Below are 15,635 nucleotides of genomic sequence, written 5' to 3'. Positions count from 1 at the left end.
ACTTTGATCCATGAATACTTGGTAAAGGACTTTCCATATTTGTTACATTTGTATTTCCTCGTCTGTGTCTGTTCTCTGATGCAAACTGAGTTAGGACTTTTTCTTAAAAACCTTTCCACACATTTTTCCTACATAGGATTTCTCTCCTCTTTGTGAGGGTGTGTGTATTTTTGTGTGTTTGGTATGTTCTTTGATGAACCCTGAGCTGTGTCTTCTAGTTGGAGCACTCCACATCTGCTATACCAACCTGTGTTGGTTCTGTCTTGTAATTTCAATTTTCTTACAGATCAAAGACTTCCCCCATTTGGTACAATCCTAAGTTAGTTCCTTTGTGTGAATCAACTTATCTATATTAAGCTGTTACCTCCAGGTCTTTCTACACTGGTTGCATTCATAAGGTTTCTCTCCTTGTGTTCTGCGATGGATGTTAAGGTGTGCCTTCCAGGTGAAAGATTTTCCATGTCTCCTACATACATAACATTTCTCTCTGGTGGGTTTTTTTCTGATGGACAGAAAGGTATAAGTTCTGGGTGAAAGACTTTCCAACATAGGTTACATTCATAAAATTTCTCTCCTGTGTGTGCTCTTTGGTGGACAGTAAGGTGTAGCTTCTGGCTAAGACTTTTCACACATATGACATTCATAAGGTTTCTTTCCTGTGTGTCTTTTCTGATGGACAGTGAGGTTTGACTTCCAGTTGATAGACTTTGCACACATGTTACGTTCATAAAGTTTCTCTCTTGTGTGTGTTGTCTGGTGGCCAGTAAGGTATGACTTCTTGGTGAAAGACTTTCCACACATGTTACATTCATGAGGTTTCTCTCCAATGTGTTCTCTGATGACTAGTAAGCTTTGATTTCTGGGTGAAAGACTTTCCACACATATTACATTCATAAGGTTTCTCTCTAGTATGTGTTCTCTGGTGGACAGTATGGTATGCCATTTGGCAAAAGATTTTCCACACACGTTACATTCATAAGGCTTCTCTCCTGTGTGTGTTTTCTGGTGGCTAGTAAGATATGCCTTGCAGGAGAAAGAATTTCCACAAATGTTACATTCAAATGGTTTCTCTTTTGTGTGTGTTCTCTTGTTAACAGTAAGCTTTGATTTCTGGATGAAAGACTTTCCACAAACGTTACATTCAAAAGGTTTCTTTTCTGTGCGTGTTTTCTGGTGGCTAGTAAGATATGCCTTGCAGGAGAAAGACTTTCCACAAATGTTACATTCAAATGGTTTCTCTTTTGTGTGTGTTCTCTGGTTAACAGTAAGCTTTGATTTCTGGATGAAGACTTTCCACAAACGTTACATTCAAAAGGTTTCTTTTCTGTGCGTGTTATCTGATGGACAGTGAAAGTTGACTTCCAGGTGAAGAACTTTCCAAACAAGTTACATTCATAAATTTTCTCTCCTGTGTGTTCTCTGGTGGCTAGTAAGATATGCCTTGCATGTGAATGATTTTCCACAAATGTTACATTCAAAAGGTTTCTCTTTTGTCTGTGTTCTCTGGTGGATAGTAAGCTTTGATTTCTGGGTGAAAGACTTTCCACACACATTACATTCACAAGGTTTCTCTGTAGTATGTGTTCTCTGGTGAACAGTAAGCTTTGATTTCTGGTTGAAAGACTTTCTATACACGTTATATTCATAAAATTTCTCTCCTATGTGTGGTCTCTGAGGGACAACAGGGTGTGTCTTCTCAGAGAAAGACCTTTCACATTGTTTGTATTCTTCAATTACAGAAGACACATGAGGACTATATGCAGCACACATCTTACCAGGTTCACATAAAACACCCACGTTCTGACACCCAGTGACCTTTTCTGTCCTCATCCCTAAGGAGTTCCCTTTATTCTTAAACAGTTCTGACTTCTGTATGGAGCTCAAGTGAAATCTTTTTATAAGTTTCACTTTTTCCTCCCCTGGGTTACTATTCATGACTGCTACTTCAGAGAGATATTTCTCGTGACTTTCCTGACAGGTGCTAATCACATCATCCATTTCTTGGACATCTAAAATGAAGAACAGGAAAATAGACAAAAACATAAATGAGATCCATAAATTCCTTAATGTAAAGGTATTTTCTCACACTGTAACTGTTACAAGATTTTCAAATATTAAAGTATTGCTTCATGATGAATATATATTGTCTCTGCAATGTTGTAATTAAGAAAGTATTATGGACATTTTACAATGAAAAATAATGTTTTTCTGTATTTTTGATCTTTCTATTTTTCTCAAGTAAATATTTACTCAAATTATTCATCAATGTACTCTTAATGCTTCCATTCTGAATCTCACTCTATGCCCAGTACAACTGATGAGAAATTGTCACATCAGAGGATAGCAGCTCTAGCATACTCCTATTTTCCTCCTACCTGCATAATACTAGTTTAAAAGAAAATGAGATCTCCTTTCTACATTTCTTATTGTCTTTTTCTCTTTAAGAATGACTTCACACAGTATTTTCACAATATAAAAATCAGAAAACAAACAAACAAACAAAAAAGGATGACTTCTCTACAGACAAATACAATTGCTAACATTAACTACATTGGCACACCAAATTCAGTTTGTGTTCACGTGAATTCTGGATTGACAATTCCTTGAGACAAAGAATCACATACTTTTCTGCTACACATGACTCAGGGGTACTAGGTATATTATCGCTCTGTACAGTTCAATATTAACACACCAATTGGGCTCTGGAATAATCATCACCTTCAAGATGCTTTAACTCACCTGTGAAATTCTTGTCTGAGGCTTCTCTTATCCATGGTTCTGCACCTTGCTCCAGCTTCACAATCAATTCAGGTTTAGGAACACAGTGCCCTGTGAATAAGAAATAGTGGAGAACTATTGCTCTTGCTGGGTCATCATTAATGTAAGGTCACAGACATCCTGTTCACAAGGTTGCTCCTAAATCTGGTTTCTCAATTGTTTGTGTTGGGGGCGGTTGAGTTGTGGGGCCTGAACTCTGGGCCTGGGAGCTGTCTCTCAGCTCTTAAACACAAGGCTAGCACTCTATCACTTGAGCCACAACGCCAATTCCAGCTTTTTTCCCCTGCATATGTGGTGCTGCAAAATCGAACACCGGGCCTCAAGCATGCAAGGCAATCGCTCTACCCCTGAGCCATCTTCCAGGCCCATGGTTTCTCTATTCTTAATAGCTCCATGGTGGAGTTTCCCCCAGCTTTGAGTTTATTGTGTCAATTCTGTGTCTTGAACTCAGCTCTTTTGCTCAAAGCTACCATTCTACAACTTTGAGTCTTCGCTACATTTCTAGTTTTGGAATGGTTAATTGGAGATAAGTGTCTCATGGTCATTTTTCTATAGTTGCCGGCTTCAACCAAAATCTTCAGATTTCAGCCTCCAAATTATTTAGGATTCCAAGCTTGATGCACTAAACTCTGTGTCAAGTTTGGTTTCCAGATCATACTGTCAGTAGTAATGTATATACTATGTAGCCTGTAGATTCCCCTGTAATAATCCCCCCAAATCTGGGAAGTCAGTTTCCTATTAGTGGATAATAGTTTAGAACATTTGCCCAACTACTGATTAGCCTTCTTAAAAATGAGAATAAAATTAGCTCTTGAGTTACATAAAATGAAGTTGAAGTTTCCCTTTGAAAGAAATGACACTTCCCATGGACTGGAATCTTTTTTTTTTTTAAACAAAATGTAATGGTCCAAAGGCTTACACTTCTAACCCTACATTTAGGAGGTAAGATCAGAAGAGGCAGGCTTGAAACCAACCTGGGCATGGAAATTCACAATATACCCCAAAACAAAAGCCAAATGGAGTTGTGGCTCAAGCAGTAGTGTGAAAGGCAAACAACATCAAGCTCCCAGACCTGAATTTGACTGGCTTTTAGACTAGCAGTTTTTTACTTGTGAATGGACTGGAATCTTATACCTAAATAACATAGTCAAATGTCTACTAAAATAAAAGCACTTGATCTTCCAAATAAAAGTGACCTTTGCTCACCCAAGGACATTAGGTTGTTATAAGTCTCCAGCATTACTTCTCTATGAAGGGTCCTCTGACCAGGATCCAGATCCTGCCACTCCTTCCAGGTGAAGTACACAGCCACATCATCAAATGACATCAGTTTCTGTAATGGCACATTTCCATCAAGAAATTAGACCTGTCATGAGAATTCCAATCTGGAATTTCATTACGCTGCAGGTATGCTTTTGTCTTACATAAAACGTTTGCAGCTGGTTATGTTATCTTTTCACTGGGAAAATTACATAGCAAATTAGAAATATTTGACAGTACATAAACCTGGCCAATAAAATACACAGATTTGCAGGGTGGCTGATGCCTGTAATCCTAGCTATTGAGGAGGCTGAGGTCTGAGGATCAAGGTTCATGGCCAGCCCAGGCAGGAAAGTCCATGAGACACTTATCTCCAATAAGCCACCAGAAAACTGAAAGTAGCACTGTGTGGTAGAGCACTCACCTTGACCTGAAGAGCTGATGGACAATAACCAGGCCCAGAATTCAAGCCCCAAGACCAATGAAAAATTACAGTTTCCATAATGCATGCAAACACATTTCTGCTGCTAGCAATAGAGACAAGATAAAAATACTAAATAGACAATAATCTGGCATGACAACAGTAAGTCTAAGGTGGTGTCTAAAAAATTATATTATTATTTTTGATAAAATTTTAGTATATATCAGTGTAACAATGAACTAAACAAATATTTTCTCTGCATTTACATATGCTGCTTCACCATAAATCCTATTTAGACCTTCAATTAACAAGTACTCTCATAAGCAAGCAGAACACATTCAGGGTATCACATGGTATACAGAACATAGAACAATACTAGATCAAAGAAAAGAGTGTCCACATGAATATTAAAAAACACTAACAGTACTCCAGAAAGTAGCTAATGATTTATTGGGCCCTTATAAGATTTGATTTAGTTCCCACATAAAAATATCCTAGGTTAACCATGTTTGGTTTAAATACTAAATATTGAAATGTGGTCATAGATATGCTGATGTTTCCTTCCTATGTAAAAAAGAACTGCTACCATGAAGTTTTGTAAACTTTGCCTACATTCTACAACACAAAACATAGGTGGGAGGGGAAGAAAATGTTCCTTGAGAAGATTTTCATTTTAATAGGCCTTCATGGAAGGTGGAGGCAAATAGATAGAGACACAAGAAACACTCACAAAGACAAAAATGATAAATATGACCAAATGCTCAAATGTGTTAATTATTCCTGAGTCATTTCTCCAGTAGATCCCTAATGATATATTTCCACTTTTGTTAGTTAATAGTGAAATTCCGCAGAGATCAAAATCAATTCCTAGCAAACATCTGAGAGATTTTGCAACAAATGATATTTCTAATAGAGAAAACCTCATCACTGTATTATTATTATTTTTTTTTTTTTTTACCAAAACTACCTATCTTATACTGGCAGTGAATGAAAATATTTAAAAGTAGTGGTATGGAAAAACAAAACTGAGTACCACGACAAATAAAGTTAGACCAAAGATAACAGAATCAGGTGAAATCAAATTTTCTTGTAGTTTATCAGTTGGAGGAAGGACGTACTTTTCTGTATGGAACTCTGAAGTTGAGCTGAAGGGGAAAAAGGTTTGAGAGGTTGGAATTCCAGCCAGACAGCATTGAGAGAACTGAGAGCTGGATGCAGAAGACTTAAAAGAGAATTTGGAGATGGTTAAGAGACTGGAGTGCAGGCCTTTTCTTTCTGTTGGAAAGATAGCATCTGAAACTGAGCTGCTGTTCACCTTGAAGGCTAGGTAAGGTGAACTTCATGTCTGCATTTTCTCTGGGCACCAGTCTTCTGTCTCTGGAGAATAAGGAAACATGTTTTCCTCACAACCTATTGTGGCTCAGATTGTAATATTAATATAGATACTTCAATTATGCAATTTATCAATGGTTATCCTTCCTGTGTGAACTCAAGGAACTATGCTTGCTTGCTGGCAACAGGGAGAACAAGTGCCAGAGAGGCTTCAGAACCCTGGTTTCCCCTAAGTCTATCTGTTTATGTTTTTGTGTTTCTCTAATTTTCTTTGTTTCTAGAATCCTGTAGAACTCTCTAGGCAACAATTTTCCTATACAGTGGGTATGAAAAATGTCAATCCTAAGAGCCATATCAGCAAACTTAAACTAATCACTAAGAAAACCTAGTTCCCAGATAGATCATTGAAGAATAGAAAAAACTGAGAAACATATGGAGGAAAGAGAGAATGAGAAAAGTAAGAAAAAATGATTCAAAGATAGATACAAAGGGAGAAAAAGAAAAATAACCCACATAAGTGAGTAGAAAACCAAAAGTAGAGAGAGATTATAGAGGAAAGAAATCTTGTGAGGATACTTTGGAAAACCAACAAGATTTTGTAAAAAGGCCATAAAGTTTAGCAACAAATATAGCCTCAGCTTCAAGTAAGACCAAGACCATGAAGTAGTACAAGAAGTATATATGGAGAGTATCATTCCTTAAGAACACACGCAGGTGCATATGACCACACTATTTCAGCAATTCCAGGAAAATTTCATTGAGATAGTTTAATGTTACTCATGAGGATGATATCTGGTTGCGATCTACCCTTCACCTTCCATGAGATGTAACCTGCTCGGTGTCACTTCATCACATAACAGGTATGACTTCATGTTATGACAAGATGAAACCTAGACATTCTGAAGCCAATCTGAATTCAACTTAGAAACAATATAACCACATAATCTGCTAAACCTACAAGTAATCTTTATCTCCTAATCTACAAGCCATCTTTATCTGATTTATGAATATGTTCTTGAGGCTGAATCTGGGAGGTTTGTAGTGTTTTTAATTCTTGAACATCTTTAGGTTCATATAATTGAATGGAAAACAAATGAGAAATAAAAAAAAAAAAACTCACCAGAGATCCATTCATTCTGTCTTGCTGCTGACAATGAACAGAAGACTCTGGAAGCGTGGTTGGGATATAAGGCAAATGATGTATTCAGAAATGAATCTGTGAGACTTTGGGTTCAGAATTTTCTCTTGAAAACATGATACATGAGCTTCAAAACCATAAAGGAGTCTTAGAAGAATCTTTAATATCTCAGGCAGAGCATTAAAGTCTCCAAGAAACACAAATCCAGTCCATTTCCTGGTAGATAGATATTATTAAACCAAGTAATTTCTACGTTTATGTACACATTACATTTCAAAAAATGAATGCTCCCAAAAATATTATTGAATACTTGAAAGCAAAAACATATCACATTTCCACAAAAAGTATTTATTACTGAATATACTTCGGGATGTAGGAACTGCTTTCTTTAATGCAAAGGTATCCTAGGAATCCATTGGAATTTGTGTTCTACCTCATTCATTTACATATTTAAACACCAGGGAAAGCATGTAAGATGTAACTCAGTATTTTTCACCCAAAGTTAGAAGAAAAATGTATACAGAATATATTTCTTGTGTTATAATATTTCAACAATGGTTGTCAAATGGCAAGTTTCACTGTACCCATTGCACACCTATGCAATGACTTGCAATTTCCATTTAACATGCTTTGGCCAAAGGGACATGAGTAAAGATGAGGTAAACCCAGGTTTGAAAAGTCCCTAATGTTCATTTCCCTAAACAGTTTTGGGAAGAACCTTGGCCATCCTGAAGATACAACATAAAATACTGCATATAAGAGTGACATACCTGAGGATAAGCAACACCTACAAAGCATACAACCTTGAGTAAGACATATTACCTCAAGTTTTCTTCTGTGATTATTCTTTTAAGGACAAATGTCCCTGACCAATACTTTCTGTACTACCAGGCAAAAGCAATCAATAAGAGCTAGCATTAGTAAATCCTTAGATGGGACATTTAACATGAGTTTGCATGATTACATACTAAAAATCATAGTGGTAACAGGCTGAATAAATTAGCAAGAAGAGGATTAGGGATTACCACATGAATATATACTTTCAGTCCTAACAATTACCCCACCCATCCCAAACCACAGCTTCAGGTACCTTCTGATAACTATGCACTGGCTAATTCCTCAATCCAGAGCATCATAATTCCTGGAAATGTAGTTTAAATCTTGCAACAACAGAAAGTGATTGAGAGTGGTGTAGGAAAGAGTACCACATGAATATCGTGCTCAGGGAAGTAGCAACAATTTTTGCATAAGGCAAGGGAAGTTAACAACATCTTCCCCTTCCTGTGCTTTTCTGCTTCTTCCCTTTGGGGCTTCTCAGAATTGAAAAGGTCTGTCCATTCAGGATGGAGATTTCTATTCATATTGTGCTCTGCTTCAAACATTGCTAGGCTTCATTCTTAAAAATACAGGACCAGCACTCACTACTCCAATATCCCATGTACAACTGTCTCTAGAAGCAGGGTCATGTACAAACGCTTGTGAACTCAAGCCAAGAGATTAAAAACTCAAGCCAACCAGATTAAATTATCTCTAGGAGAAACAACACAGAAGCCCCAAATACAACTGCAATGTAAGAGGACTCAAGGCAGGCATATTTGTCACAATTTCACTAGAATTCTTCCTGTACTCCTCTTCCAATTGGGAAAAGTAAATAAAGTCACATGGGTAATAGAAGAATCCTTTGGTCTTGGAGTACAAATGCACAGCTCTTGGGCTCTCCTGGTCTGGACAATCACCCAGCTTCCTCTCAGACATTTGGGAACCAGCTTCTTGCATCTGAAGGCCCAGATGCTAATGGCAGCACAAACTCCTGAACCTCAAGCAAATTATCAATCCCAGACTGGAGAAAAGTGTGGAGAGGGAAGTAAGAGCTTTGGCTCAAGTATAAAGCTCTCCCTCTGAGCTGAAGAGCTCAGGAATGTTGCTTGCAGGCCCAGACTTCATACCCCACCTAACAAATAGAAACAGAAAAAGAAACAGAAACCCGTGGAGGGGAGACTCCCAAGCAATCGCACAGTTCCTACCTGATTTCAGTTCCAAAGCCTGAGATTCCTTCAAGTTACAGCTCCCAAGATCCACTGCACAGAGCTGGGCACTGGCCTCCTGTCTCCCACCTATGGAAGGCCAAACTGTACTTCAGGGCACTTACAGCAGCCAGGCAAAGGAAAAGAATCCGGAAGAGGCACATTTAAAACACCCATGGTGGGAGGGGTGACACATGCGCAAAAGCATCTTCTTCCCCAACTCCACCCTCCAAAAAACAAAAGCAACCCAGGACTTTCAAAGAAAAGATCCTCCTTGGAGACTACAATTCCCACAATGCTCAGTGCAACCCTGCTACATACCTGGGAACAAGTGTGCTTGTGTGCATTGGGACTTTCCTCTCCCTGCTGTGGGAGTTAAGCTCAGTTTCTTCTTGAAAACCAGTGTTTCCTCTTGAAATACATAAGACCACCCAGAAAATGGATATATATGGGGAGAATTGAATACATTGGCTTTTTGATTCTTAGTTCTAATAATGAAATTGAGGTTATGAGACTGCGTTGCTTATACCTTTCTGTTTATTCAATGCCTGCCTTCTGAAGTATGTAAATTTTATCTCTGTTTTGTCTTAAATTTTTTAATACATTCCCTCTTACTTTACAAAGGTATTCACAGCCACTAAACTTATACATGGGTCATTTCCCATTGCTGTAATGAAAACACTGGCATAAAATAGTGAGCTTGTTAGGTAAATATGCAGCATAATACTTCTGGTGATTTGGATTTCACAAAATCTAACAATTAATTTTCCAGAAACTCCCCAATTCTATCTATTTATTCAAATGAGTTTTTGTTTATTTCTGAATTTTGCATTTCATTTAAGGATTTTATGTTTTGTTTTGTTGTTGGTCCTATGGCTTGAACTCAGAGATTGGGCACTGTCTGTGAGCATTTGCTGTGTCTATTTGCATTTCCTTTAATAATTTCTTCAGGTACCTAGTGAAAAGTTTCCTCACAGGGATTCTTATGAACATGGCACATCACCTCCATTTCCCTTCAAAGAGATAGTGGTTTGGGGGGTCAGGGATGAATGCAGGAGAGATAGAAGAGTGAAGTTTAGGCTAGGCTATGTTGATGTGAAGCTTAATCACTTGCAAACCAGTCTGCTTTTGTCTTTTCATTTCGCTTGTGAAAATCTCTTTAGAATTCGTACCTCTTCTCTGATCCTAACAGTTCCTCTCAGTAACTTTAGGCTCCATATCTAGGGGACCTCAGATTTGTCTTCTTAGTCCTTATCCATTAAACTGTGGAATAAACCTTTTGTCTCCCTCCGCAGTCCCATCAGAGCACAAGCAAGGCTCTGAGAGCCAATGGGATGATAATTTAGGGGACAGACAGATGGCTGATGGCACAATTCTGCTGTATTTTTCAAATGCTTGTGTAATATTGGTCTAGACCCACTGTGCCAAAAAGTGCAAACAGCACACATCTTTCCTCACTCTATTTCAATACATCTTTTCCACCCAAGCCTCCTATCAGTAATGCCCCAGGCCAAAATTCTAGAACACACACTTCCTCAAACCAAGAAATGGCAAGGACTTGCAGTCCTGAGGGTGAGAGTCAATGTCCCTGAAGCCTTTGTTCATATTATGTCTGCTTCTGGCAGGCACCCCTGGGTCTACAACAGTCTCCCTCTCTCTTATCAGAGAACCTACACTTGTCTCTTAGGTGTTTATTGTGATTTTTTGTAATCCCTTCCATAAAAAATAATTGGGAAAGATTGGATTGGAAACTTTCATGTATGATTTTAGTTCTTGTGGACCAGAACTATTCCTCATGAAAATGGACATCAAAGAGCATATTTGAATGTATAGACTTCAACTTAAAAGCACTTCTAACAATATGAAGAAAAAATAATTTCATTCTTTAAAACTAAATTCCTGGGAAGTGGCACTGTGGCTCAAGTGGTAGAGTCCTCACCTTAAGCTGAAGAGCTGAGGGACAAGTGCTCAAAACCAGAGTTCAAGCCCCACACCAAAAAAAAAAAAAAATCCTCCCTAAAACTAAATTCCTGAGACACAAACAGATAAAGATCAGGAAAAAACTGGGGTGCTCCCAAGAATGCCTGTGAAATGTAGTTTTCTTTTCTTTTTCTTTTTTGGGGGGTCCGGGGTCCAGTCATGGGGCCTGAACTCTGGACCTGGGCAATGTCCTTCAGCTCTTCAGCTCAAGGCTGGAGCTACACCACTTGAGCCACAGTGCCACTTCCAGCTTTTTTTTTTTGATCATGTGGTGCTGAGGAATCAAAACCAGGGCCTCATGCATGCAAGGCAAGCACTCTACCTCTGAACCACTGTCCCATCCCTGAAATATAGTTTTCATTGTTCAAGCCTACATTTGTGATGAATTTCTTTATTCTTTCATCCTTTTGTTTTGTTTGGTTTGGATTTTGGTCATGCCACTTGAACTGTGAGCCTAGGAACCATCCCTCAGCCCTTCAGCTCAAGTCAAGTGCTCTACATTGTGAGCTAAAGCACCAATTCTGGTTTTCTGGTTTTTATTGGAGATAAGTGTCTCACAGACATTGCTGCCCAGGCTGACTTTGGAATGTGATCCTCAGGTTTCAGCCTTTTGAATGGCTAGGATTAAACACATGAGGTACCAGCACCCAGCTTGCATTTTTTTCTTTTATGTCCCAGCCCTGGGGATTGAACTCAGTGCGTGGACACTGTCCCAAAATTTTTCCTCCAAATTAGCACCCTAGTACTGGAGCCACAATTCCACATTCGGCTTTTTCTATGTATGTGGTACTGAGGACTTGAACCTGAGCTTCATGCATTTTAGATAAGCACTCTACCACTGTTTCAGGACAGCCACAACACCAACAGTGCTCTGGAAGGGCAATACGATGATAATGGAACAGACTGAGAGAAGGCCAATGATGAATCTCTCTTTATTCCAGCAATAACTTTAGCTATAGACACTCTCTAGATCTGTCCAATGCTTGCATCACATTATCCTAGGACTCACTTTGCCAACAAGTGCAGACCATATGCATCTTTCCACATTCTATTTCAACCTTTGTCCACCAAACCTCTAGAGGTATGCCCCCAGGCCCAGAAGCTAAAAGGAACACACCCTCCTACAAAAAGGGCAACTACTTATACCCCTGAAGGTTGGAGTCCATGGTTGTGGAGCTTTTGCTCAGACCTTGCCAGCTCCTGGCACCTCAGGGTCTGCACCACTTCTCCCTTTTTCATTTTGTAAATTGAGCAAGTGTCTATCAGCCTAAACCTGGAAAATCAGCGGATCATACACCTCAGGAAGAATGGAAGAAAAAAGGCAATACCAAACCAATAAACAGGAAAATGACTACGAAATAGCAAAAAGAGTGCTATTTCCCCTGGTGAATCCCTGCAGGTAATGGAGAACTGATATAGCTAAGCCTGCGTGGTGGAGTGACCAATACCAGATATCTGACCCTGAAGCTGCATAATGCCTAAGCTTAAATTATCAGAGGGCCAGATTCCTCAAATATGTCACTGGATATTGGTACAAGTCATATTTCAATCATATTTAAGAGGGATAACACAGATGTACTGACAATTAGCATGACACATCATTTTTAACTGGGTCTTTAACAGGTCTATGTGATCATCAACATACATAATTGCTGTTTCCAAATCATAAAACATATCACAATCATTTTATCTACTCCCACCTGAATATCAAGGGTACCAGAAACATTTCAAACTAAAGTATTAACCTGTTGTGCTGTATATATGGTTCTACAAGGATCACAGGAGAAGCAGTAGTGCTAGCAATAAGAGTCTGGGTAGCAATAATGTGGGCAACCAATATTCCCCCAAAATCTGCAGCAATGGCTAAGAGTCCACTGAACCTCAATAGCAAACTGAGACCCAAACTTATTATACCATGGATCTATCAACTGAACATGCAATGTAAGTTAAGGGGATTGCATAGTAAGCTAGGATTACTCATGCATTTAGTAAGAACACAATTGTTCCTGCAAGAGGCATGAAACACCACTCCACCCTTGAAAACCATATCCAGCCCAACTACTAGCATATATGGATACATAACAAAGCTTGCACAGTAAATGATACAAAACCAGGAAACAGGACATGTCTCTGATAGAGAGGTATGGGATGGTGAGAGGCATTAGTTCAAATAAGCCTCATGGCAGCAGCCAGGATCAAGATTTCAAGGTGAGCTTGTCCACACAAACTGACAAACATGGGAGCCAGCAAGGTACCACTGATCACGTCACTCCTCTGAGACCAGTCCTGCCATACATACTGAGAGACTCCTACCACCAGAACAGTGAACAAGATGTGAAATCCACAGGTCCTGCAGATCGATGGATCATTGCAACAATGGGAATCGCTGGGCATAGTGGAATCCAAGATGGATGCACTACATCTCCTATCAAAGGAATTCTACAAGTGTTATGCATAAGCTCCATCTTTTTCCATTGGTTCACCTTTTCCTCCAGAGGAAGTCAGACCCATAATCTATCCCTGAATACCTTACCATACTTGTACCTTCTACCTCAGGATCTGCAATAGTCTATAACTGTGATCAATGAAATAAGAGGATCTAATATTTGTATATTAATGGGACTTACACATCTGTGAGCAATGAATAATTCAAAAATAATGTAGGAAGTAAACTCTATTTATACTACTACAATAAACATACTACTTAGAAATGAATGTTTGAAAAATGTAACCAAGAACAAGGACAACTACGGGACACAGCTAGCCGAGGAAGCACCCATTTTTACCTGATCCTTATCTCCTTATCTCCTTGCCTCTCAGGAACTTACTTTTAACTTTTACAGAAAGAAAGAATTATTTTTCCTTCATATTTTATAGGTGTTCCAATGTTGCCATCTATACATCCAAATGTACCTCACGATCTCCATTTTCATGAGGAATAGCTAGGGTCCACTAAAAGAGGGATGGAAAACCCTTACACTGGAGGACTGAATATCAGGCATGAAAATTTCCTACACAATCTTTCCCAATCATGATGTGGGGAAAGGATCATCAACAATCTCAACAAACCTTTAAGAGACAAGCTTGATGTCTGATATGAGGGACGGAGGCAAAAGATTTATTCCACAGTGTAATGGATACTCTGGGAAGAAAAGTCTGAGGTCCCCTAGATATCTGGCCTAGACTTGCTGACAGGAACTTCTAGGTTCAGAGAAGAGGTAGACAATCAAAACAAAACAGGATATGAAAAACAGAAAAGACTGGTTTGGAGCAATTAATCAAGCTTCACATGAACATGGACTTGCCCTGAACTGTACCTCCTCCCACATTCATCCTGTTCTACCTAGACAACCAATTTTTGAAGAGTCTTGGAGGAGGAGTACCATTTTCTAAGAAACACCTGGGAGGACACTTTTCACTAGTCCCCTGAAGCAATTAATAAAAGAAAGGCAAGTACAGCACAGCAAATGCTCACAGACAGTGCCCAAGCTCTGAGTTGAAGACACAGGACCAAAAACAAAACGAGGGAAAAACTTTATAAGGAAAGGCAAAATTCAGACACAAATAATCAAAATCTCCTTAAAATTTCATAGATGGAATTTGGGAGGTTCTGGGAAAGTAATGAGTAGGGTTTGACAAACCATTTTAATTCAAAGATTTTAAAGTATATCTGTCTTTAAATTCTGTTATTTTATTCCAGTGCATATATTAGAGTAGGGGAAGATGATTCCAGAATTGATCATTTTACTGTCTGCAAGAACTTTTTTTTTTTTTGGTCGATCTTGTGTTTTTCAGCTCAAAGTAAGCTTTCTAACACTTGAGCCACAAGCCACTTCCATTTTTTTGGGTGATTAGTTGGAGATAAGGCTTATGAACTTTTCTGCCCAGGCTGGCTTTGAACTGGGATCCTCATTTCTCAGCTTCCTGAGTACCTAGTATTACAGGCATGAGCCATTGGCACCCAGCTGCAAATACCTTTGTAAAGTGAGAGGGGAGATATTCAAAACTTTAAGGAAAAACAGAGACATAATTCACATTCAGCAGAACGTACTTTTTTAGCAAAAACAAAAATAAAAACTATGTAGTTTCATAACCTCAATTATATTAAAAGAACTAGGAATTAAAAAGCCAAATTATGCAATGCTCCTAATATATATGTGTTTTTAATTGGTCTCACAATATTTATGTTGGTAAACTTAATTTTCAAGATGAAACTCACCTAAGTTCCCGCAGCTGGGAGAGAAAGGTCCCCATGCATCCTTGCACACTTAGTACCAAGTGTCTTGTGCCAGTCAAAACCCTATAACAAGCCCACTTCCTCTAGGTGAATTGTGCATCGCATTCTGGGATTTGTAGTTTCTATCAGGGCATAGATCTTTTGAAAAAGTGTGTGGGCGGGGGAGGGGCAGGGAAGGAGGAATCAGGGGAAGGGGGGAGGGGAAGAAGTGCCAATGCCACCTTGCCTGCTGTTGGTGTTTTTAGTTTCTAAATTCGGGATTCTTTCCCTTTGCCTTGCTGCTGGAAGTCCTCTGAAGTACAGCTTTGCACTCCATAGTCAAAGCCAAGAGGTAGAAGCCCAGCTTCTCTTTTTCAGGGGAACTTGGGAGCTAAAACATGAAGCAATCTGAGGCTCCTAACCAGAGTCTGCCCTTCCCATCTTTCCCCAGTCTGGGGTGGATGATATTTTAGGGCTCATGGGTTT

At 39.0% G+C, this 15,635-nt stretch overlaps 1 protein-coding gene across 1 annotated transcript in view; it reads right to left on the bottom strand.

Annotated features, from left to right (window-relative positions):
* LOC138831386 (zinc finger protein ZFP2-like) overlaps positions 1 to 2,774 on the bottom strand; it is a 124,296-nt gene extending 121,522 nt beyond the window's left edge. Inside the window, exons 1-2 of the mRNA XM_070028498.1 lie at positions 2,740 to 2,774; positions 929 to 1,009 (exon numbers count right to left, since the gene is read on the bottom strand). Of these exons, the coding sequence (XP_069884599.1) occupies positions 929 to 1,009; positions 2,740 to 2,774 (116 nt within the window). The remainder of the gene's footprint in view (positions 1 to 928; positions 1,010 to 2,739) is intronic.
* Between the last annotated feature and the right edge of the window lie 12,861 nt (positions 2,775 to 15,635).

The sequence above is a fragment of the Dipodomys merriami genome, unplaced genomic scaffold (assembly GCF_024711535.1).
Source record: "Dipodomys merriami isolate MVZ:Mamm:240054 unplaced genomic scaffold, mDipMer1.0.p SCAF_194, whole genome shotgun sequence".
Lineage (NCBI taxonomy): Eukaryota > Metazoa > Chordata > Mammalia > Rodentia > Heteromyidae > Dipodomys > Dipodomys merriami.
The sequence above is the reverse complement of the archived record's forward strand: the minus strand, read 5'-3'. Positions and strand labels throughout refer to the sequence as shown.